We start from the raw sequence: 26,347 nt of genomic DNA on the forward strand, positions 1-26,347 counted from the left end.
TTATGCATCTTTTGACAGAGGCATGTTGCTAACCTAACTTGTTGGTCAAGGTACAATGCAGTTAGATATAAAAAGATTATAGCTACCTTAAATGTAGTTAGCTCTTTCATGCCAGTCTATTTTGGTTAAAATAAATTATAAGGCACACCTCCAGCATTATGATTGCAAGAGGTTGAAATTTCTTCATGAATTAGGAAAATTATGAATAATTGATTTTTGCATGGTTTTCAGGAGTTTTAAGTAAATGCTAATTTTCTCTTCTGTGATTATTAACCATGCACTCTGAGCAATCCTCACTTGGAGTGTAGTCACTCCTTTATAGCTTTTGCAATTATGCAGTCATTATTCTCAGCAATGCATTCATGGTTTTCTTGAACTGGACCTATTGGAATTTATTCTGTGCATTGCCGTGGAAGAATTTCCCTGTTGCATTGTTCATTATTTAACTTTATTCCTAGGTGATGCAGCTTGCAGGTCTTGATGGACATCAGGTTGTGTTGCTTCTGGAGGACTACCAGTTTGTTCATGCTCAATTCCTTGAGATGGTGAACAGTGTCCTGTCGTCAGGTCTGTATCCAAGTTGGAGTTATATGAAACAATAATTATCGGTAAACAACCTTTTGAGCTAATGTCTGCTGAAACACTGAAATGTAAATACATTGTACTGAATAAATTGTTTTCTCTTTCTTTGGAATGGTGTTATAGAACCATAGAATTCCTACAGTGCATAAGGAGGCCAATCGGCCCATCAGGTCTGCACCAACCCTCTGAAAGAGCACCCTACCTGGGCCCACTCCCCCGCCCTTTGCCTGTAACCCCACCTAACCTGTACATCTTTGGACACTAAGGGGCTATTTAGCATGCCCAATCCACTAACCTGCACATCTTTTGAACTGTGGGAGGAAACCGGAGTGCCTGGAGGAAACCTATGCAGACACGGGGAGAAAATGGATACTCCACAGTCAGCCAATGTTGGAATTGAACCCGGGTCCTGGTGCTGTGCTAACCTTTGTACCACCCCATTTTTTTCTCTGGAAAATATGAACACTGGTTGCAATGCAGAAAATGTACAGTAAAACAAACAGGTCCTCTTTTTATGTTTGTTTGGGACAGGAATTAATGTGTCAACAGTTCAACAGCAGGTTTGTGATCTCAGTTGTGCCTTGATGGAAAAGAAGCACAGTCAAGGCATTCCAGTAACAAAGGTGACAGTGACACCTTATAGTGCATGCCTCCCTCTCAGTTGGATAGTTAGTTGAAGTTGCCATGAACATTACTTCCTTACCTTAACATGCTTCACCTCTTTTCCACCTCCTGACAATTATCCCAACTTTACCCCATGTTAACCCCATGTTATGTGCTTGTGTGTATCTATTTTGTTGTTTCTGTGGCAGGTGCATAACAAATTTGGCCAGTCTTCAGCCTCCTCAGTTTTTTAAAATGTACTGAATGCATTCCCTGGTCTTTGGCAGCCTTCCACCTCTGAGATGATGGCATGTGACTTGGCGATTAACTCTGTGCGAAACATGTCTCCCAAGTTGTATTAATGCTCTGCAGTAAACCTGAGTGTCCTCTCCTGGCCATAGGTCTTGGTAAACCTTATGGAGACACTGGACTGCCCAAACATCAAGTTCCCGCTCTCAATCTCTCTCATTGGATTCAGACTAATTAAACACACTATGTTTGTCACTGGCTTAGTTGCCTGAGTTGCCGGAAATATGAAATATTTAGACATCAATCCACTTTTGGGTTCTACTCCAGGTTTTTGTCAGAGTTTACTTCCTTAGTCTTCAACTCTTCTGAGATAGATCATAGAATTTACAGTGCAGAAGGAGGCCATTCGGCCCATCGAGTCTGCACCGGCTCTTGGAAAGAGCACCCCACCCAAGCCCACACCTCCACGCTATTCCCATTACCCAGTAACCCCACCCAACACTAAGGGCAATTTTGGACACAGGACAATTTAGCATGGCCAATCCACCTACCCCACACATCTTTGGACTGTGGGAGGAAACCGGAGCACCCGGAGGAAACCCACGCACACACTGGGAGAACGTGCAGACTCCGTACAGACAGTGACCCAAGCCAGGAATCGAACCTGGGACCCTGGAGCTGTGAAGCAATTGTGCTAACCACAATGCTACCGTGCTGCCCTCCTAGATACTAGGAAGGAAGAAAGGGAGGAAAGAAAGGGAGCAAGCTTTTGCAACTAGGTATTCAACTGTTGGTCAACTTTGCTGACAACACACTTTGAGTAAACATAAAACATGAATGATACAGTATATGTCACACATTTTCCTGATACCCAATACAGGTAATGGTCCCAGAAGATACAGAGAGCGAGGCTTTCAGTTTCTGTTTCTATCATTTCAGCCCCCGAAAGAGCTTTTGAAACAACACAACACAAGGAAAATCAAGAGAAAGGAGTTGGAATAGACCATGGCCGTGATTCTTCGAGCCTCCGCGCCGCAATCACGCTCGGCACGGGGGTGGAGAATGGGTGTCAGACCCGCAATGGGTCCGACGCCGCTCTCGCGATTCTCCGGGGACCTTTGAAAGAGGCCCTCGCGGCGATTCTCCGCCGACAACTGGCCGAGTTCCCGCCGGCGTGGCTCACTCATGGTTCCACCCGGCGGGAGCTCGGAGGTGTCCGCAGCTGCCCTGGTAGGAAGTGGGGGGGGGCGCTCCAGGACGGCCAGGCTCGTGATCAGGGGCCACCGATTGGCGGGCGCATGCGATCTCGGGGGGGCCTTTATTGCCGGGGCCGGTCCGCGGTGTTGCGCGGGGCCGCCACTGCACGCATGCGCGGACCCGCGGCCGGAAGTGCAGGGCCCTGTACCGGCAGCCGGAGCTGCGAGGAGCATTCCGGGGCCCTGCTCGTCCTCTACAAAATGGAGAATCACCCTGGACTTTCTCCAGGAAAGTCCAGAGTGATTCGCGCCCGTTTTCTTGCGGGCATGAGGACAAAGCCCCATTATCAGAGAATTCCGCCCCATATGTCCTCAATAGGATTATGGCTGATCTTCGACCCCACTGTCTCGCCAGTTCTCCATATCCTTTGATTTCTTGAGAGATGGAGCATTTACAACCCTCCCGAGAATTCCAATGATTCACAACTCTTTGAGAAAGAAAGTTATCTTGATTTCAGTAAAGTGACAGATCCCTTATTCTGAGGCTGTCCCTCCGTGTTCTAGATTTCCCAGCTACGGAATGCAACCTCTCAGTCCTTAACCTGCCAATCTTCTTCAGAAACCTGTGGGCTGGAATCGCATTCGGCGCAGGGGTGGAGAATCCAATTTCACGCCGAAATCGGGCCCGATGCCGGTCTGGTGATTCTCCGGGACCCAAGAACTGGCGTGATCGCGGAGTACGCCGCGTGGCTGGAGGCCCATTGACAGAGGCCAGCCTAGCGATCTTCCGCTCCCGACTGGCCGAGTCCCTGACTGCGTGGAACTAACCTGTTTTTGCTGGTTGGGATGCTGGCCTGGCAGCTGCGGACTCAGTCCGTGTCCACCCTGGTGTGGGGTGCGGGGATCGGACCGGTCTACCGAGGGCGGTGACCTTTATAGGCGGCCGGGGTTGAGATCTGCGCAGTCAGATCCTCGGGTGCGTGGCCGATCGGGGGGAGTCTAAGTTTCGTGTCTGCCTCCGCATTTCGAGTCCGCCACGGCACTCGCGCAGCAGCTGGAGGCCGCCGCCGTGCGCATGCGCGGACTCAAAACCAGAGGCGCGGGTGCCCGTATTTGGAGCTGAAGCTGCGTGAATTACTCTGGGTCCCTGCTAGCCCCTTGCAGGGCATTGAATTAGCTGATCTTTTTTGCAGGAATCTCCAGAATAAAACTCTAGCGTTTTTACGCTGGCGTGGGGACATAGTCCCATTTTGGGAGAATCCAGCCCCAGTATGTTTCAATAATATAAGCTTTCATCTTTTTCATCTTTCTAAATTTTAGGGAAGGCAGGCCCCAATTTATCCAGCCTCTCATCCTCTCCTTTCAGGGACTAATCTAAAGAATCTTTTGTGAACTGTCTCAAATGCCAGCATGTCCATCCTTAAGTATGGAGAATCAAAACCATGCACAGCTTTCCAGGTGTGGTCTCACCAAAACCCTGCACAATTGGAGCAATACTTCTTTATATCTGTCCTCCAATTCCCTTGCAAAAAAGTCCAACAAAGCTTCTTAATTCATTGGTTAACCTGCACACCAACTTTCTGAGTTCATTTTATGAGCACACATAATTCTCACTGAAGATCAACATTTCCAAGTTTCACACATTTCAAACAAATTCTGATTTTTCTATTTTTTTTGAACAAAAGTGAATGACGATAGCGATTTACCAGGATGTTGCCTGGTATGGAGGGCATTAGCTATGAGGAGAGGTTGAATAAACTTGGTTTGTTCTCACTGGAACGAAGGAGGTTGAGGGACGACCTGATAGAGATCTACAAAATTATGAGGGGCATAGAGTGGAAAGTCAGAGACTTTTTCCCAGGGTAGAGGGGTCAATTACTAGGGGGCAAAGGTTTAAGGTGCGAGGGGCAAGGTTTGGAGGAGATGTACGAGGCAAGTTTTTTACACGGAGTGTAGTGGGTGCCTGGAACCCGCTGCCGGAGGATGTGGTGGAAGCAGGGATGATAGTGACGTTTAAGGGCATTGTCATAATATACACCAGTATATCATGGTGCAGATACACACACACTGATGGACACTCAACAAGACCAATCAACACACACAACACTGCAGCCAATCACCAGTTAGAGCACACTCACTATAAAGACAGGGGGCATCAGAGTTCCCGCTCATTCGGGATGCAGCCTCCTAGAAGGACAGAGCTTACAGCACAGATCTTCACCATGTGCTGAGTGCATAGACTGGTTAGGACAGGCATAGGTCTTTAGTTTAATCTAACATCGTGTCAACCCACAGTGAAAGTATGTTCAACAGTTTCGAACTTAATAAAATAGTGTTGTACTATTTTAAGTGTTGGTGGCCTGTATGTGTTCCACGGATCCAGAGCACCCAACACATCATGATACCAGGAGTTGAGGGATATTAGAACTTCTTAGTCCTACCTGCAAGTGATTTGCCTTCCACCAGCATACAGTCATCCTGCAAAATGGACAGCGTCCGCCGCCGCCGCCGCTCCGCATCACCGGTAACCGAGGGACCAACTGGAAGATATCCAAACAACGCTTCCAGCTCTACCTTGAAGCCACAGACCGGGAAGATGCCTCAGACACCAGGAAGATCGCTCTCTTCCTATCCACGGCCGGGGAACATGCCATCCACATTTTCAATTCTCTCACCTTTGCTAATGATGAAGATAAATCAAAATTCAAGACGGTCCTCCTCAAGTTTGACACTCACTGCAACATAGAGGTGAATGAAAGTTTTGAGCGCTATGTATTCCAACAGCGTTTGCAGGGTAAGGATGAACCTTTCCAATCCTTTCTCACCCACCTCCGCATCCTTGCGCAGTCCTGTAATTACGGGCCCACCTCCGGCTCCATGATAGGCGACCAGATCGTTTTCGGTGTTCAGTCAGACCCCCTACGCCAGCAACTCCTCCAAGGTAAAGCAGCTCACCTGAGCGACCGCCATCGAGGCCTGTATGCTACATGAACACGTCACTAGTCGGTATTACCACATGAAACGGCACGGCCAGGTCCCCACGAGGCAGAACGGGTCCAAGCAATCGAGCAACTCCAGGGCCTCAACCTGGATGAGGGCGGCTATTTTGCGCGCTTTTCGCGGACTCCTGCGCTTGTGCGGAGGGGACGGCAATGTCGACGAACGTACTGCGCAGGCGCGCACCACGTATGACCGCACCGCGCATGCGCGGCAGCACAGCGAACGTACTGACGCTACAACTTGTGACAACTGTGGCTCCGCCCACTTAAAGTGGCAATGCCCTGTCAAATCCCGACGATGCCTGAGATGTGGCAAACTTGGCCACTATGCTGCTTTATGCAGATCAGCTGAGCCTGCCAACTCATATCGCTCCAGCCAGCTTCGCAGGAATGTCCGGGCCATTGAACCCATAGTCACCGAGTCCGATGCGGACCTACTACCCGTTATTGACACCGAGGACCCGAAGGCGCCTTTTTGAGTCGGTATCGTTACAAAAAACAGGGTGTCCCCGAAGCAAAGAATCCAGCCTCTATCGGTATACAGGATCGATCCAGACAATGAGTGGTGTGCCACCCTGACGGTCAACCAGAATTCGTCGCCCACCTCAGAGACTTAATTTATGAACTTTGCGGACTTATAGACTCGTTGAAATGTTTCGTTGCTTTGTTTGATCGTTTCTCTGGTTGATATATAGCGTTGATCTTGTTATTCTTGTTGCATACTGCTTCTCTACACTAGGCACCTTCCCATGTAAATAGCTTATTTCTCATGTATGTAGTCCTGTAAATAATTCTTCGCACCCCACACGTAGTTAGGATCATTCTCACCATACATTATTTATTGCCACACACATACATTCTTTTATAAAAGGGGGGATGTCATAATATACACCAGTATATCATGATGCAGACACACACACTGATGGACACACAGCAAGACCAATCAACACTCACAACACCGCAGCCAATCACTAGTTAGAGCACACTCACTATAAAGACAGGGGGCATCAGAGTTCCCGCTCATTCGGGATGCAGGCTCCTAGAAGGACAGAGCTTACAGCTTACAGCACAGATCTTCACCATGTGCTGAGTGCATCGACTGGTTAGGACAGGCATAGGTCTTTAGTTTAATCTAACATCGTGTCAACCCACAGTGTAAGTATGTTCAACAGTTTCTAACTTAACAAAATAGTGTTGCACTATTTTAAGTGTTGGTGGCCTGTATGTGTTCCACGGATCCAGAGCACCCAAAACATCAGGCATCTTGACAAATACATGAATAGGATGGGAATAGAGGGATACGGACCCCGGAAGTGTAGAAGATTTTAGTTTAGACGGGCAGCATGGTCGGCGCAGGCTTGGCGGGCCGAAGGGCCTGTTCCTGTGCTGTACTTTTCTTTCTTCTTTGATACTTCTCCACATTATATCCCGTCTGCCATCTTGTTGTCAATTCACTTAGTTTGTTTATACTGTATTTCTTTGCAGCGCGGAAACATAGGTCTTAGGTGTAGGAGTATGCCAGTCTGCCCTTCGAACCTACTCTGCCATTTGTTAAGCATGGCTTATCTTATTGTGGTCTCAACTTCTCTTCCTGTCTGCCCCCCTGCCCCCACATAGCCCTCGACTCCCCATCAAAAATCTTTTTAACCCTTGAATATATTTAATGAACCCACCTCCACTGCTCTCTGGGGGAAAAGAATTCCAGAGACTAGTGACCCTCTGAGAGAAAAATAAATCTTCATCTCCACTTCAAAAGGGAGACCTTTTGATTTTAAAGTGTGTCCCCTAGTTCTTGTTTCTCCCTCTTGAGGAAACATCCACTTGGCATCCACCATATCAAGTCCCCTCAATACCTTAAATATTTCAATAAGAGTACATCTCATTCTTCTAAACTCCAAAGGATATCGGCCCAACCTGTTGAACCTTTCATCCCGGAAATGAATCGAGTGACCCTTCTCTGAACTATTTCTAATGCAATTATATTCTTTCTCAGTTAAGGAAGTATCACACAGTACTCCATACATGGTCTCACCAATGCTTTGTGCGGCTGTGGCAAAACTTCACTGTTCTTAAAATTAATTGCCTTGCAATTAGCACCAACATTTCACTTGTCTTTTTAATCACTTGCTGTACCTGCATACAAACGGTTTGTGACTCATGTACCAGGACACCCAGATCCCCTATCTCACCAATTTCTGAAATCGCTCTCTTTTAAAATAGTATTCTGCTCTTCTCCCTGTCAAAATGGACAACTTCACAATTTCCAACATTAAACTGTCAAATTTATGCTCACTCACTAATCTATCTACATTCCTTTGTAGACTATTTGGGTGCGATTCTCTGGAAAGATTTCTAAGTGTGGTAGCGAGCGGGAACTTCCGTGAGCTTCCGTGCTCGGCCCAGTGAGGCCGACAAGGCTGTTCAAAGTTAATTGGTCCACTTAAGGAGGCCCGACAGGCTTCTTGCCGCAAATGAAGGCTCACCAGCCTATTTGCCGGCACTGTGCTCGCCAGCCCCCCAATAATAAGGTCGAGCAGCACTTAAGCTGCACTTGCACAGCCAAAGCCACCCAGTTTGCAACAATGAAATGAAATGAAAATCGCTTATTGTCACAAGTAGGCTTCAAATGAAGTTACTGTGAAAAGCCCCAGTCGCCACATTCCGGCGCCTGTTCGGGGAGGCTGGTACGGGAATTGAACCGTGCTGCTGGCTTGCCTTGGTCTGCTTTCAAAGCCAGCGATTTAGCCCTGTGCTAAACCAGCCCCTAAGGGTGCCCAGGAGACCAGTCCTAAGATTCTGGGATGCAGATCTGGGGAAGCTCCTAGTCACAATGCAGGGTTAGTCACAGGGCAACCAGTGACTGGTACGAGGTGGCGGCAGCTGTGAGCGTGCGAGTGTGACCAGGAGGAGTGGCCTCTAGTGCTGGAAAAAGGTAAATGACCTACACCGGGCATCTCGAGTTAGTCGACATCAATGCACCCCCCCTCCCCACCTGCCCTAAGAGCTATCCGCCCCCACGAGAGCATCCACCCCCCAACCCTGCATGCGACCCCCAACCCTCCCTCTACCACTGCTCTCCCTTCAACTCCCCTAACCCTTCCTTCACCACCACCACCCCCCACCACTGCGAACTACGTGTGTGGCTAACGATGTCCTCTCTCTGCCTCCTCAGTAAAAGTTGTTGTACAATCGTCGGGAGAAGGCCCAGACTGGCGGTGGGGTGCTGGACTTAGGAATCCTCACCTCCTTCATGGAACGGGTGCTGGAGGTGACTGGGGTGGCCGAGGACAGGGCGGTCACCAACGTGGAAACTGGCGGATGCTACAGAAGTGAAGAACCACCAGGCTCCACCCGGGAGACCTATCAAACATGAGTAGTGATTGCCTTACTGACTGACCCATCCCTCCCAGTGACCACATATCCATTCTCCCGCAGGTCCTCCAGCCGACGGCGCCCGCCCATCCCGGGTGGCCCCCTGTCCAGCCTCCCAGAAGACCACCTTGAAGGGGAGGTCTGAGGAAGACATGATCGAGAGGTCACAGCTGTCATTCCCACCAGCGCAGATACAAGCACCTCGTTGGGAAGTGTTAGTGGTCAGGCTTCTGGGCACAATCTGGTGAGCAGCTGTTGATGCACATCAGGTGGAGGCAGGAACCCCCAGGTGAGTTGGCAGTCGGAGGTCTGCTGGATCCCAGGACCCAGTGGGTCCCAGCCTGGTGCAAACGTCATGCACCAGGCTCTCCACTGCTGTCACCTCCTTAGCAGTGCTGCCTCTGTGCCACGCATTTCCGGCAACGTCTCCTACGCCCATAGCCTCTTGGACTCCTCCAATCAACCATGAATCTGCTGGAGTGACGTTAACTCCCTCTGGACGTCCAGGTTGGCCCTTTTCGTCCCCATCAGCCCCGGGTAAATCTGTACCACAGGCCTATTGAAGGAGTCCAAGGTGCCGCGCAGTCGGTGACGGCCATGGCTGAGGTCACGACAGAGTGCCTGACTCATTTGGGGATGTGACCCAATACCAGGCTGACCTTGATGAGGTTCTGTGGGACATCTCTCAGATGGGAATGGTCAAGGCACTGAGGAGCTTGTCCAGTCATAGGTGGGCATTGCCGAGGTGCTGCAGAGCATGGTGCAGACACTGAGGAGCATTGCCGAGGGCGTTGACAAGATGGTGCAGACCATGGGGAGCCGCCAGGGCTGTCAGAGCCAGATAATGCAGGGGCTGCTGGGGCTCAAACCAGCTGCCCCTCCGTCTCAAGGTGAACCCCAGGGCCCTATGGGCAGCAACCGGGAGGAGGGGGCGATGAGTGTCCACCAGCTTCCCCGAGTTCCACCTCTGATGAGGACGTGTCTCGCAGCCAGCACCTGGAACAAGGCGGCATTGCTGTGCATATGCCGCCGACAAGTGAGCCGGGGTTCTCCGCCCCAGAGCCCCCAGAAGACACCTGCCAGGGGTATCGAAAACCACGGGCCGTGGTAAGCATTTGTTTGCTCCACCACTGATGTGCATTCAGGGGATACACCTATACATAGCGGTAGAGCTTGGAAAGACAAGCATCTCGAGAATCACTGAGGGCAGCGGTAGAGGGGGTGGCGGGGTAGGTAGGGGGTGATGGGGCAGTGGGGAGGGGAGGGTGTGGCATCTTCGGGAGAGTGGGGAATTGTTAAACACTATAAACACCCTTGTGCACAACCAGTATGATGCCTCTGTGACTTTCATCCGCAATGCGGGCCGACCTCCGAACCCTTGGCCCATTTCTCCATGCATCCGCCCCCTCCCCGTGGTCCTCACCCACCCTCTGGCCGTAGACATGTCCCCGGAGCTGTGTCCCATCTCCTGAGTGTTTGGATGTTGGCTACTGCATGTGTGGTATTCAGGCACGGTGTCCAGGCATCGCGGTCTGATGAGGATGCTAGGCAATGACTCCCACATGCTACATGGTCCGCCTACCCACGGGAATCCACTTTGTTTGTGTGAAATGCTCATTAAACCACGATTACCAATTCCCTATTAGCAATAGCCTTCAGACACACGGCCAGAGGCCTCGGCAATCTGTGGGAGTTATGGGTGGGGCAAACGGGCAGGGACAAGGGTTGCACCTTGAACACAAGATCCAGGGGTTGGCATGGTGGTGCCGCGCGCGGTTGGCCCCCGGTTGCCCTTCCAGCACCTCCTTCCCCCACCCTCCCATTGCGGCCCACCCCCAGCTGAGGGTCCCTCCACCCCCCCGCAGAGCACTAGGGTGGCACGTCTAGCCTCCCTGTGCTCTTTGCCTGTGAGCAAAGATGGTTACTCACCTCCTCGGCTCCCCGCAGAAGTCCTTCCGCCAGGTTCACGTTTTTAAAATGGAGTACTATTTGGTGCCAGTGTGACCACTTGCTGGGGAGGCCGATGAAGGACAGGAGGCCGTTGGATAAGGGGTGTCTCCTGTTAATTGCCGGAAATAGGGCTTAAGTGGTGACAGTTGTTTTCTTGCAGTTGCTGACATCCCCCTCTGAATATCACGGCCGCACCCTAAAGTCTACATCAGCTCCGGGTAAACCTGTTCCAGAGGCTCAGCATCTGACTGGGACCCAGCATGTCCTGGGATCCAGCAAACCTCCAACTGCTGTCTCACCTGGACGTTACTGCCTCCAGCTGATGTGCATCTGCAACTGTGAGGTGCTCACCAGAATGTGCCACAGAAGCCTGACCCCTGCCGTTGCCTACCAACATGTATGTCACTGTGCTAGAGGGTGGGAATGTAAGCTATGACGCATCTATGGTGGCAGCCTCGGAGCTCTCCGAGGTGTTCTCATGGGAGGCAGGGGCTGACCACTCCGGATGGGCAGGCACCTTCGGCTGGAGGTCCTGCGGGAGAATGGACATGTGGTCAGTGGGAGGGATGGTCAGCCCGAATGTCATTACCAACTCATGTTTGACAGTCCCTCTGGGTAGAGCCCAGTGGACCCTCACCTCTGTGGCGTGCTCCGACCTCCACGTTGGTGACTGCTTTGTCCTCGGCCACCCCCGTAACTTCTAGGACCCGTTTCTCGAAGGTGTTGTGGATTCTGATGCCTGGCACCTTGCTGCCCGCTTGGGCTCTCTCCCGACAGTTGTGTGGCAACTTTTCCTGCGGAGACACAGAGAAGGCATCATTAGCCGCACCCGTGGTTCACCGTGGGGGGGGCGGGGGTTTGGTGCGGTGTGATGTGGGGGCTCGGAGGGGTCATTTGCATGGGGGAGAGAGTGCGGTGTGAGCAGCATGGGTGGCCCAGGGCATGGCATTGTGCTGGGCGGGAGTGGTGCCAGTCACGCAGAGGGGGCGGTGCCAACTCACTGGTATAGGTCATTATCCTTCGTGCGACACTGTTCGTCTAGTGACGCTGTCCGAGCTGACGGCCCCTGCCACTTCCTGTCACGTGGCATTGGCTGCCCTGTGGCTGACCCTCGGGGGAACAGGACATCCCTCCTGGCCTCTACCACCTCTAGGAGCCTCAGGAGGTCTGCATCCCCGAATTGTGGGGCCGGTTGTCTCGGCGCCATGGCTGCAATCTGAGTGGGGTTGGCTGTGCAAGAGCAGTTTATGTGCTGCTCTACCTTGTTATCAGTGGGCCTCCTATAGTGGACCAATTAACTTTGGATTGCGGTGACGGTCTCGCTGGGTCGAGCGCCAGGAAGCTCGCGGCAGGTTTCGCTCGCTACCACATTTGTAAACTTTTTCATTGAATTGTGCCCTCCGTCAACTGGTTCCCCATTATCAACTCTATCAGTTACCATAAGATATAGGAGCAGAATTAGGCCACTTGGCCCATCGAGTCTGCTCTGCCATTCGATCATGGCTGATATGTTTCTCATCTCCATAAGGCTGTCCACCGTTTGCAAGGAATAAATCAGGAATGTGATGGAATTCTCTCCACTTGTCTGGTGAGTGCAGCTCCAGCAACACTCGAGAAACTCCACACCATTCAGGACAAAGCAGCTTACTTGATTGACGCACCATCTGCCGGCATCTTAAAGATTCACTCCCACCATTGGTGCATGGTGGCGGTAGTTACCAGATGCACAGCAGCAACTCGCCAAGATTCCTTCAACAGCACTTTATAAGCCTGTGACATCTGACATCCATAAAGTCAAGGATGGTAGATGCATGGGAATACCACCAGATACAAGCTCTCCAGGTCACACATTATCCTGACTGTCACTGGTTCAAAATCCTGGAACTTCCTCCCTGACACCACTATTGGTATACCTACACCACATGAATTGTAGCATTCATGAAGGACGCTAACCATTAATTTCTCAAGACAATTTGAGTTGCCTTGCCAGCAACACTCACATTGCATAAACAATAAAAAAAACTCATGGCTGAAGTTATTGTCCTTCCTACTCGCTTGAACAGCATTCCTCATATGTAACACTGAGACAGTAAAAGCAAAATATAAGCCATGCTTTGTTCTAATGGTGCTTCAAAGCCATCTTGTTCAACTTGAAAAGCCTGTTGCTCCAACATACACCAAAGTTTGATTATTAACCTTTTACTCCACAGGGTGTTTAATATACAACTCCCAACAAGTTTAAGGACGTACATCTAAGAAGCCAGATCGGACATTTTGGTTTATTGTCTTGTCCAAAAGGCAGCATCTTTGACAATGCTGCACTTCCTTACTATTCCTATCAGTCTAGCTCAGGTTTCCAGAATCAGGCTTGAAGACGCAACCTACGGCTTCAGAGATATGAGTTTTACCGCTGACCCAATGCTGGCACTCAAATGTAATTTCTTCTCTTTCCCTTTGATACAGTTATGGAGTTCAGGAGAAATAGGAACACAGGGACATAGAAAATAGGAGCAGGAGTAGACCATTTAGCCCGTCAATCCCGCTCCACCATTCAAACAGATCATGGCTGATCATTTACCTCTACATTTACTCCACTTTCCCCATATCCTCTGGGGTGGAGAATTCTAAAGATTCGCCACCCACAGAGGGAAGAAATTTGACCTCATCTTAGTCTTAAATGGCTTGCCTGTTAAGCTGAGAAAGAATAAAATTAATTGCTGTTAGATTATACAGACACAGCTTGTCTTGATCCCATTTCACCATCTTTAGCTGCCCAGAAAGTTTTCTTTCACCTTTAAAACATATTATGAATCAAGTTCTCAAACAGATTTGGTATAACCTGCCTACTTACGATTGGCTGGGGACTAATGACTATCCCACAATCCTATGGGAGTATGAACTTCCCCAATGAGGGGGGCGGAGAAACCCCTAGTATAAATAAGCTGGCCAGTTCAGGAACCAGCAGGAAGGAGAAGGTAGCAAGGGAAGTTACTGCTACTGTTATGTATATATTGTTATAGTAAATAAACGTTGTTATTTTGTATCCTTAAAACTCGTGCTGGATTCTTCGTGGCCCTTACAAAACTGGCGACGAAGGTAAAAGTGAATAGCTGTCTACACTGCTGAAGCCACCTCCCTGGATTTTTGTTGGATACAGGTTGGAAGTTGTTTTCTATTATACCATGCCTCTGTACGGACGTTTGGATGTTTTTGATGCTGCGCTGGAAAGCTGGAACCAGTACACACAACGGATGCGTTACTATTTCCGGGCAAACAATATCACTGAAAACGAGCGCCAGGTGGTCATATTGCTCACCGCCTGCGGGCCGCATACGTTTGGGGTGATTAGGAGCCTTACGTACCGAGCTGCGCCGGACACCAAAACGTTTGACGAACTTGTGAATATAGTGGGGCAACACTTTAACCCAACCCCGTCCACGATAATCCAGCGTTACCGGTTTAATACCGCTGAGAGGACCCCTGGAGAATCCCTTGCCGATTTTTTATCCCGGCTACGCGGGATTGCGGAATACTGTGACTATGGTGAGACCTTGTCAGAAATGTTACGCGACCGTTTGGTTTGCGGTATTAACAATGCAGCAACCCAGAGAAAGTTGTTAGCGGAGCCAACATTGACTTTTCAACAGGCAATACAAATAGTCTTGTCCCGAGAGAGCGCAGAGCGAGGAGTACAGGAGCTACAGGGAATGGAAGTGCATGCCTTGGGACGCAACCCTTTCCGCCCAAAAACATCCCCCCGCACTCCTGCGGTACCTTGGGCGAGGCAACGACCGGACCGACGCCAGTGGCCATCGGACATTCCTCCCCGAAGGGAGCCTTCTCCAGAGCCAATGGATGAGGAGCCATGTCCGTGTCAGACTTGTAGGCGCCGACCCCGTCGCGGACGGCGGTCCTGGGGATGCCAGAGGCGCCGTCGTTCCAACCGAAACTGGTACCAGCCCAGGGGCCGTAACTGGGACAAGCCCAGAGGCCGTACCTTCCATGTGGATGAACCTGCGGCGACCACTCCTGAGGACGTGGAGACGGAGGACGACTGCCTGCAGCTGCATTGTGTGGCAGCTCCCCGTGTGGCCCCCATTAAGGTGACAGTACGGGTCAATGGCCACCCGCTGGAGATGGAGTTGGATACTGGCGCAGCGGTCTCCGTGATCGCCCAGAGGACATTCGACCGCATCAAGCAGGGTATACAAACCCTTACATTAACTGACTCACAGGCCAGGTTGGCCACCTACACGGGGGAACCACTTGACATTGCAGGAACTACAATGACCCCTGTTGTCTATGGACGCCAGGAGGGGCGTTTCCCACTTATCGTAGTGCGTGGCCATGAGCCCAGCCTGTTGGGTCGGGACTGGTTGCGCCATTTGCGGTTGCAATGGCAGCACATCCTCCAAACAGTTTCTGGAGGGTTGACTGAGGTGCTAGGACGATACCCAGAGGTATTCCAGCCTGGTTTGGGGAAAATAAAAGGGGCCGTAGCCCGGATCCAAGTTGAAACAGGAGCCACGCCGCGCTATTTCCGGGCGCGCCCAGTGCCTTACGCTTTGCTCGAGAAGGTAGAAGGGGAGCTCACTCGTTTGGAGAGTTTGGGTATTATCAGGCCCGTCCGTTTTGCTGACTGGGCAGCACCAATTGTACCAGTAATGAAGCCAGATGCCACAGTTCGCTTGTGTGGCGACTATAAACTTACAGTGAATACAGTTTCCCGACTCGACCGATACCCAATGCCTCGCATAGAGGATCTCTACGCGAAACGTGCAGGTGGACTCTCATTCACAAAATTAGATATGAGTCACGCCTACCTGCAGTTGGAGCTGGACCCTGCCTCCCGACCATATGTAACAATTAACACACACTGGGGCCTGTATGAATATACACGGTTGCCCTTTGGAGTATCCTCAGCCTGCGCAATTTTTCAACGTGTTATGGAGGGCACTTTGAGAGGTTTACCACGTGTGGCTGTCTACCTAGATGACGTGTTGATTACAGGGACGTCGGAGCAAGAGCATTTGGAAAATCTGGAGGCTGTCCTTAGACGCCTTTCGGAGGCTGGAGTCCGTTTACGTCACACAAAGTGCGTATTTCAGGCAAAAGAAGTAGTCTACCTAGGTTATCGGGTGGACCGCGAGGGTCTGCACCCCGTCGCAGAGAAGGTGCGTGCAATTCAACATGCCCCCACCCCGACTGACACTTCGCATCTTCGTTCTTTTCTCGGTCTCGTAAACTATTACGGGAAGTTCCTCCCCAATCTGGCAACTACGCTGGCCCCCTTGCACCTGCTGCTAAAGAAAAATCACACCTGGGTTTGGGGTCAGCCGCAAGAAACCGCTTTCCGGCGGGTAAAACAACAATTGTCGTCGTCTGGGTTACTAACCCACTATGATCCGGGAAAGCCTTTGCTCGTCACATGTGATGCATCCCCGTATGGTATTGGGGCTGTCCTGTCCCACAAGATGGAGAACGGGGCCGAGCGACCGATAGCTTTCGCCTCCCGCACATTGACTGCAGCGGAGAAAAAGTACGCGCAGATCGAGAAGGAGGGCCTGGCAGTGGTTTTCGCGGTGAAACGCTTCCACCAGTATGTGTACGGCCGCCATTTCGCTGTCGTGACTGATCATAAGCCCCTGCTGGGACTCTTCAGAGAGGATAAGCCAATACCGCCCATTGCTTCTGCACGGATCCAGCGCTGGGCTTTGTTGCTTGCTGCATATGAGTATTCTCTGGAGCACAAACCAGGTACGCAGATAGCAAATGCCGACGCACTGAGCCGATTGCCTTTATCGACCGGCCCCATGTCGACCCCCACGACCGGTGAGGTGGTTGCAACCCTAAATTTTATGGACACCTTGCCTGTCACGGCATCACAGATCCGTGAGTGGACCCAGACGGAGCCAGTCTTGTCAAAGGTTCGGCACATAGTTCTGTATGGTGGGAAGCATACACAGCTCCCAGGCGAGTTGCGGGCATTTTCCTCCAAGCTGTCAGAGTTCAGCGTGGAAGACGGCATCCTCTTGTGTGGGTCGCGTGTGGTTGTCCCGGAAAAAGGCCAGGAGCTGATATTATCAGACTTGCACAATGGGCATCCGGGCGTGACCAAGATGAAAATGTTGGCCCGGAGTTATGTCTGGTGGCCAGGCCTCGACACCGACATTGAGAAGGTGGCCCAAAACTGCTCCATTTGCCAGGAGCATCAGAAGCTTCCGCCGGCCGCGCCCCTACATCACTGGGAATGGCCAGGACGGCCTTGGGCACGCTTACATGCAGATTTCGCAGGCCCTTTTCAGGGATCCATGTTCCTTCTACTAATTGACGCCCAGTCCAAATGGCTGGAGGTGCATAAGATGCAGGGGACAACGTCCTGCGCAACAATTGAAAAGATGCTTTTATTATTTAATACGCATGGCCTCCCCGAGGTGCTGGTCACGGATAATGGCACTCCATTCACGAGTGAGGAGTTTGCTAGGTTTACAAAGATGAACGGCATCCGCCATATCCGCACTGCCCCTTACCACCCGGCTTCAAATGGGTTGGCAGATCGTGCAGTGCAAACATTCAAAAGAGGCCTAAAGAAGCAGTCTTCCGGATCAATGGACACGAGACTGGCTAGCTTTTTGTTTACGTACAGGACCACCCCCCATGCAGTGACTGGGGTAGCTCCCGCAGAACTCCTAATGGGCCGAAGACTTCGCACCCGCCTTAGTATGGTCTTCCCGGACATTGGCGCAAAAGTACGCCGCACACAAGAACGGCAGGGGCAGGGATTGTCTCGGCATCGTCCGATTCGGCAGTTTGCGCCCGGTGACCCAGTATTCGTGTGGAATTTTGCTGGTGGTGCCCATGGGTTCCTGGTGTAATCTTTTGCCAAACGGGCCCTATATCTTACCAAGTGCAAGCCCAGGGTCGTCTCCAGCGAAAACATGTAGACCACGTCCGGTCCAGAAGATCATCCCCTCAAAAGATTCCCCGCCCCCGGAGCTCATTTCAACAGCCGCAAAGACCAGAGACAAGGGAAGGTAGTCCTCAAAATCTTCCACTGGTGCCTCACTTGAAGCCTGCGCAGGTCGTTACGGGACCGAATGGAGATAGAGACGCTGACATGACGGAGGCAGCAGACTCTGACTCCGAGATGGAGACACAGGATGCATCAGAGGGGGAATCCTCGGGTCCACAGGCCGTGGATGTACAACCGCGCCGTTCATCACGGAAGCGCCGGTCTCCGTCTCGTTACACGCCGCCTGATCCAGCGCCGTGTGCAAATGGCGTCCGACCTGCGGCCAAACGAGTTCGACGCCTTCCTTCGCCAGGGTCTTCGGTGGATTCCTTGGACTTTGGGGGGGAGGGATGTTATAACCTGCCTACTTACGATTGGCTGGGGACTAATGACTATCCCACAATCCTATGGGAGTATGAACCTCCCCAATGAGGGGGGCGGAGAAACCCCTAGTATAAATAAGCTGGCCAGTTCAGGAACCAGCAGGAAGGAGAAGGTAGCAAGGGAAGTTACTGCTACTGTTATGTATATATTGTTATAGTAAATAAACGTTATTATTTTGTATCCTTAAAACTCGTGCTGGATTCTTCGTGGCCCTTACAAAAAGATTCAACATCCAGGTACTCTTCTAATGCTTGACATTCTGGCGCTTTTTCCTCTCACCTTGTTTGTTTTAAACTGAAGCCATTTTAAGACATTTAATTTGGGAGAAAATGAGGAATACATTTTCAGTTTGTAAGGTTATTGAGTACTGTAACTTATGTTATCCAAAGGAGGATCCTCGGATCCTCTAAATTTTTATTTAGCACTCGTTGCATGCCTTCTGTTTATTTTTTGTATATCAGTTTTAACAATCCACAATGAACCAGTTGCTTAAATAACTGTAAAAAATATTTTTTTAACATGTTAGGTGAAGTGCCTGGGCTGTATACACCAGAAGAACTGGAACCAATCCTATCACCTTTAAAAGATCAGGCCTCACAAGATGGATTCACTGGACCTGTCTTTAATTATTTCTCATATCGTGAGTAACATTTAGGTCTATATTTTTGTTTTCTATGATGCAACAGGGCACAATTGTGCATTTATTATGGTACTGGGCAAGCAACCATTGTTTTCAAATTCCACCATGGAAAGGTATGAAATTGAATTTGATCAATGTAGTAATTTATGGGCATGCACCCACAAAATGTAACCATAAAAACTCAACAAAAGCCAATGTCCTACAGGGAAAAGGATTCTGATACCTGTTCCTGGTCTAATCAATATGTGAACACTAATCCAACATGCTGGATGTAAATTTGAGACCCGTGAATGTTGGGCTTGTGGCAGGACTGGGAGGCAAATCCGGAATGAGGCTGTTGGGTTGGCAGACTGGTGTGTTCCCATCTTGAGGCAATCTTACAGGAAGCGAGTGAGTAATGCAAGTATTTTCCCTTCTGGCAATGGGTAGTAAGCAATTAATGGTAATTAATGGGACCAGATTGAGGGCACTGCCAGGCTCTGGCTGGTGGTGGATTGGGCCCCACATTGCAGGAAAGGTCTAGCAGGTCCCTGGAGGTGGTGACCTGGTGTCAAACTAGGGAACAGTGAGCCCTCCTTCGTTTATTCCGAACTTCACAATTCTCCCATCTTACCAACTCAGAGCCCATCTGAAGACGTTCTCATGTTCTTCTGTGTGCCATAGCTGCACTCACTTCTCTTGGTGGAGCTGCCAGCAGGACATCGCTGCAGGCCTTCCTAACATGCCTGCTAGGTGCCAGTTCAGCCTGGTTTCTGTAATTGGATGGTACTCCTGGAGGCGGCTTCTTAATTGGCTGCCTCTGCTAATATTGCACAGGCATGTGTCCAGGCATCATCAGCAAGGCTGGGACCCGCACTAGGCCCCAACCTCAGAAAATCTTCATCGGCGGTAAGGTACCACTCTTCATGTAATGACGGAAAACTAGGAATGGGCAGTAAATGATTCCTTGTCAAATAAAAAAAATAGGTGTGTGTGCGTGCATGAACATTAAAAAACCCACCAGCAATAGAATTGTAGAATCCATGGTCAGGATTTTGGATTAAACATGGAGGCGGAGATCAAATGGGAGTTCAAAATCCCACCCTAGGTGGAATCTTGTTGAAGCGTCGGAGTCTCGTCTACCGCTTGGAGAACCGGTGAGCGACTCACAATTCATCTTTTCGGGAAGGTCTGCTGAACCACAAGGCAGTATGGAAATGATGAGGCCAGTGGCAGACCATCTCCTGAATTCAAGACCCTGAAGGCCAAAGTCTAGGTAATTGATAATTTGAAAGTTACTTGAGGGAGAGTAATTTCCAGCAATGGGCTCAGAAAGTATTGAACGTGGGAGGCTTAAGGGGGAGATAGGTAGAGAGCAATACAAGGAAATCATCAGAGATTGCTTTATCAGTGACAGCAACAATAGGAGTAGTGATACCACATGATTTCATGAGGGTTTTATTTTAATTTCTTCATGGAATGTGGGCGTCACTGGCCAGGCTGGCATTTGTTGCCCATCCCTAAACTGTGTGGCTTACTCGGTCATTTCAGAGGGCAGTTAAGAGTCAACCACATTGACCTGGTTCTGGAGTCACATGTAGGCCAGATCAGGTAAGGATAGCAGATTTCCTTCCATAAAGGACATTAGTGAGCCAGGTGGGTTTTTACAATAATGAATGATTGTTTCATGGTCATAATTACTGATCCTAACTTTATATTCCAGTTTTGTTATTAATTGAATTTAAATTCCACCACCTGCTGTGGTGGATTTGAACCCAAGTCCCCAGAACATTAGCCTGCACCTATAGATTACTAGTCCAGTGACATGACCACCACTACCACTGTTTTAATAATTGGTCATTAATATGGTCGGATAGTTTATTTGGAGGGAGAGATTTCGGAAAGACATAGGACAAAAATCTCAGGAAAGGGAACAAAAAGAGTTGATATCGGCGTTGAAATTCCTGAGGTTAAGAAGTTGTTTGGTGTAGGGGCTGAAGGAATAAAGCAGGAAAGATGGATGGAATCGTGTTGCAGCAGTGAGTGTCTTGGTGGATTAGAAGGGATGAGAGTTCCGCTTGGTGGTGGACCAGCTGGTCATATTGTTATGGGCCAGGGTTTAGAGAACCCCAAAGTGTATCATGGAGTTCACCTGACCCACAACTTTTACTAGATTGTGGTATGGGGAGCATACGTCCCACTCTACAGGTGTGGTACAGCAGAGATCGAAAAGTATTTTTTAAAGCAAAACAATGTTTATTCTATGACCTCAAGTTAACCTTTTAAAACTCACAGTGAACATCTTGGCAAACAACAATTCAAATACAACCCCCAAAGAATACAACACTAAGTAATCCTTACTTTCCTTTTAACATCCATAAGACATAAAAAAAAACATTTTAACAGATGCACATCAGGTTTAAATTCACTACTGAGAACAATTATCACTCTGAATTCACCAAATGATCAAGAGATAGTCTGTATATGGCAGAGGGAACAACATTACACCTTCTCTGGCTGACTGCAGCTCCAACACTGAAACAAAACCAAAAAAACACAGATACGCCCAAGCTTTTCTCAAAGTGAAACTAAACAGCAGAGCCAGAACTTAGCTCCACCCACACTCTGACATCACTGCAGTAACTTTAGCAGACTACCATTTCTTAAAGTGACATTCTCATGACACCTCCCCCCCCCCCCCCCAAGAAAAAAACCCCCATCAACTTCAAGATGGTTTAATTTTTCACCTTTTCACTATCCTTTAAGAAATGCACACAGTAAATATACTTTTTTGTTTCAAAAAACAACACACGCCAACAGGTATAATAATATAGTCCATTTTTTTGTTCTATTTCCTCCAACTGGAATCCCTCTCCATTGACAGTCACTTTGAACAAGGTCTCTGCACAATCCATCCATTTGTCTACACCTCGACATGTCTCTTTAAACTCACATACTTTAGTTCAATCTGATCACAGAGTCCCTTGTAATTCTCCTACACAGGAGCATTGGTTATCACAGCTTTCAGGCAGTCAAATGCCCGTTGAAACTCAGCTGTCCACTGAAATTTTCGACGTTTCTTCAGCAAGTCCATCAGTGGAGTAACCACGCTATAAAAATTTGGCACAAATGTTCGATCAAATCCACTCATGCCAAGAAATCGCATTATTTGACTTTGTGTCGAGGGTATTGGAAACTCCCCAATAACTTTTAGTTTCCCATTCCCTGGGACCATTCGACCCTGTCTGATTGTATGGCCAAGGAAAGTGACTTGGGCTTTTCCAAATTCACTTTTGGCTAGGTTTATCACCAAACCCGCCTCCTGAAGTCGATCGAATAACTCCATCGGATGCTTCAAATGTTCTGTCCATGTCTGACTGTAAATTACCAGATCGTCGATGTATACCGCACAATTGGGTAATCCTGAAACAACTTTGTTAGTTAACCGTTGAAATGTGGCTGGGGCGTTTTCCAGGCCAAATGGCATAACTTTGAAATGGTATATACCATCTGGAGTCACAAGAGCCGAAATCTCCTTCGCCCTTTCGGATAAAGGTACCTGCCAGTAACATTTAAGTAAATCTAGTTTGGAAATAAAAACTGGAAATAAAAGCGGACTGTCCCACTTTCTCAATGCAATTCTCCAAACGTGGAATAGGATAAGTCCATTCTTGTAACTGCATTAACCTTTCTATAGTCCACACACAACCGTTGGGTACCATCTGGTTTAGGTACCATCACTATGGGTGAGCTCCATTGGCTGCAACCCACTTCAATTATGCCATTTTTAAGCATACTCTCAATCATAGAATTATTATCATACATTATCATAGAATTTACAGTGCAGAAGGAGGCCATTCGGCCCATCGAGTCTGCACCGGCTCTTGGAAAGAGCATCCTACCCAAGGTCAACACCTCCACCCTATCCCCATAACCCAGTAATCCCACCCAACAGTAAGGGCAATTTTGGACACTTAAGGGCAATTTATCATGGCTAATTCACATAACCTGCACATCTTTGGACTGTGGGAGGAAACCGGAGCACCCGGAGGAAACCCACGCACACACGGGAAGGATGTGCAGACTCCGCACAGACAGTGACCCAAGCCGGAATCGAACCTGGTACCCTGGAGCTGTGAAGCAATTGTGCTATCCACAATGCTACCGTGCTGTCTTTGTTAACCTGTGCCAATTTCAAAGGGTTAAGTCTATATGGATGTTGTTTGATTGGAACAGCATTTCCCACATCTACATCATGTGTAGCCATTTTAGTACTTCGCAATTTATCTCTACAAACTTGCCCATGTGATATCAATAACTCTTTCCGGTCAGTCCGTTTTTCTCTGGAAGGTAACTCAATAATTTATCCCAATTTTAAAGAACGTCCTCATTTTCCAATTTAATTTGAGGTATGTCAAATTCAGTCATGTGGATTTGGTTCGTCACTTTGAGTTAGAATCATTAAAACCTCCTCCTTTTTCACTCCTTCCCTTTCAAAGCACCTTTTAAGCATATTCACATGACACACTCGGTGAGTTTTCCTTTTATCTGGCGTTTTTACCACATAATTCCCCTCACTTAATTTCCTTTCAATTTGATAAGGTCCACAAAACCTTGCTTTTAAAGGTTCACCTACCACTGGTAACAATGCTAAAACTTTATCTCTTCTGGCAAAACTATGAACTTTGGATTTCTTGTCCCTCCCCGTTTCATCACATTTTGTGCAACTTTTAAATGTTGTCTAGCCAATTCACCTGCTCTATTTAATCATTCCCTAAAATTTGACACGTAATCCAATAATGTAATTTCCGATTTCTCAGTCACCAATTTTTCCTTAATCAATTTAAGTGGTCCTTTTACCTCATGACCAATAATTAGTTCAAAAGGACTGAATTTGGTTGACTCATTAGGTGCATCCCTAATTGCAAACAGTACGAATGGAATTCCTTTATTCCAATCCTCTGGATAATCTTGACAATAAGCCCTCAACATTGTCTTTAATGTCTGATGCCACCTTTCTAATGCTCGCTGCGTATCTGGATGGTACGCAGTTGAGATAAATTGTTTTATTCCTAAACTATCCATAACTTCTTCGAATAACCTTAAGGTAAAATTTGATCCTTGATCCGACTGTATTTCTGTGGGTAGTCCATATCTAGTAAAGAATTGAAGTAACTCCTGCACAATCTTTTTAGCTGTAATATTATGTACTGGAATGGCCTCTGGAAACCTAGTAGACACATCCATTACTGTCAAAAGATATTGATTCCCACTATTTGTTTTAGGAAGCGGTCTGACGCAATCAATTAGGATCCTTGTAAAAGGTTCCTCAAATGCTGGAATGGGTATTAAGGGCGCTGGTTTTATCACAGCTCTTCCGCATGAGTTCTCACTAGATCAGGAATTGAATTTTTAAACTCCTCCAAAAGTATAATTTCTCTGAGAGCTTGATACGTTTGGTCTATTTTCAAATCCCTTATCCACCTATCAAAATTACTCTGTTTGATCCTTTCAAACTCCATGTATGTTTGACCAGGTTCTTTCCTTAAATTTCTTAACTTTTGTCTGTAGGCTTCAGGCACTAGTTCATATGCACCTAAGATGGATTTTTTCACCTCCTCATACGTCCCAGATACCTCCTCCGGTAGTGATGCAAACACTTCACTAGCCCTACCTACCAGCTTTGTTTGAATCAGTAATACCTACATGTCCTGTGGCCATTTCATTTGTTTAGCTACCTTCTCAAATGAAATGAAAAAGGCTTCCACCTCCTTCTCGTCAAACCTTAGCAATGCTTGCACATATTTAAATAGATCCCCACCAAGCCTTCGACTATGACGCTCTTTCTCACTATCCTCATCACTATCATCCAACTGGACGTTTCACTTTACGTCTGCCAATTTTAACTGACAGTCATGTTTCATGGCCATTTTCTGAAGTTCAAAATCTCTCTCTCTTTCTTTTTCCTCTCTATCTCTTTCGTATTCCGTCTGCTTTAATTCTTTCTCATGTTCCATTTGTTTAATTTGTTACTGAATCTTTGCCATTTCCAATGAGTCAGACTGTATCTCAGGCAACTTTAAATGCTTAGCCACCGCTATAATTACCTCATCTTTTCACATTTTGTCAGGTAATGTTAACTGCAATGTTTTTGCCAAATCTAACAGTCTGCATTTCGCCTGTGTCCGTAAGGTATTGTGTGTGACTGTCTCCACCCCCAAAAACTTCAGAGCCTCTGAAAGAGCCATTGTCCACAATACACTCCCTACTTAAACTGAAATACCACACCTGAAAAGTAACCACAATATGCTCACCCCTCACTGTCTTTAGGTTCACTAAGCCAATCCAATAGATAGACTGTTATCCCCCTCGAGCCCCCAATTTCTTATGGGCCAGGTTTTAGAGAACCCCAAAGTGTATCATGGAGGTCACCTGACCCACAACTTTTATTAGATTGTGGTATGGGGAGCACATGGCCCACTCTACAGGTGTGGTACAGCAGAAGTGGAAAAGTATTTTTTAAAGCAAAACAATGTTTATTCTATGACCTCAAGTTAACCCTTTTAAAACTCACAGTGAACATCTTGGCAAACAACAATTCAAATACAACCCCCAAAGAATACAATACTTAAGTAATCCTTACTTTCCTTTTAACATCCACAAGACATTAAAAAAAAACTTTTAACAGAAGCACATCAGGCTTAAATTCACTACTGAGACCAATTATCACTCTGAATTCACCAAATGATCAAGAGATAGTCTGTATATGGCAGAGGGAACAACATTACACCTTCTCTGGCTGACTGCAGCTCCAACACTGAAACAAAACCAAAAAAACACAGACACACCCAAGCTTTTCTCAAAGTGAAACTAAAAAGCAGAGCCAGAGCTCAGCTCCACCCACACTCTGACATCACTGCAGTAACTTTAGCAGACTACCATTTCTTAAAGTGACATTCTTATGACAATATGCAATCATGCCCACATCCTTTTCCGCACCCGAGGGCTTCACTAGTTTCTGGTCAATGATTCAGAAATTTGCTATGATATTTGGATGGGTGGTCTGGAACAAGGATATTAGATGAAGGGTGGACATGTTTTGAAGGTAAGAAAGATGGAGCAAGGCAAGATGCGCAAAGCAGGAGATGTTGCTAAAAGAGTAGGGAGATGGACTGATATGTCGGGCTACAATACGACTGTAATGGTTCGAGCAGGACATGTAATGGAAGGTAAAACAGGAAGAGCAGCTTCATTAAGGGGAAAGGTGTTGTCACCCCTCAGCCACGTCTGCGAGAATGCCATAATATCAGTATAATTGCCCACAATAAGCTTGTGGATGACCAAGGTTTTATTTGCAAATGAATGTGTCTTTTTGGAGAGA

The 26,347-nt window shown here is 48.2% G+C and overlaps 1 protein-coding gene across 3 annotated transcripts in view; it reads left to right on the forward strand.

Moving 5' to 3' along the window:
- Positions 1-26,347, forward strand: part of dync2h1 (dynein cytoplasmic 2 heavy chain 1) — an 866,357-nt gene that overhangs the window by 318,532 nt on the left and 521,478 nt on the right. For all 3 annotated transcript variants that reach the window (XM_072476728.1, XM_072476730.1, XM_072476729.1), the window contains exons 51-52: positions 459-567; positions 18,874-18,987. In XM_072476728.1, the coding sequence (XP_072332829.1) occupies positions 459-567; positions 18,874-18,987 (223 nt within the window). The remainder of the gene's footprint in view (positions 1-458; positions 568-18,873; positions 18,988-26,347) is intronic.

This window comes from Scyliorhinus torazame, chromosome 15 (genome assembly GCF_047496885.1).
Source record: "Scyliorhinus torazame isolate Kashiwa2021f chromosome 15, sScyTor2.1, whole genome shotgun sequence".
NCBI lineage: Eukaryota > Metazoa > Chordata > Chondrichthyes > Carcharhiniformes > Scyliorhinidae > Scyliorhinus > Scyliorhinus torazame.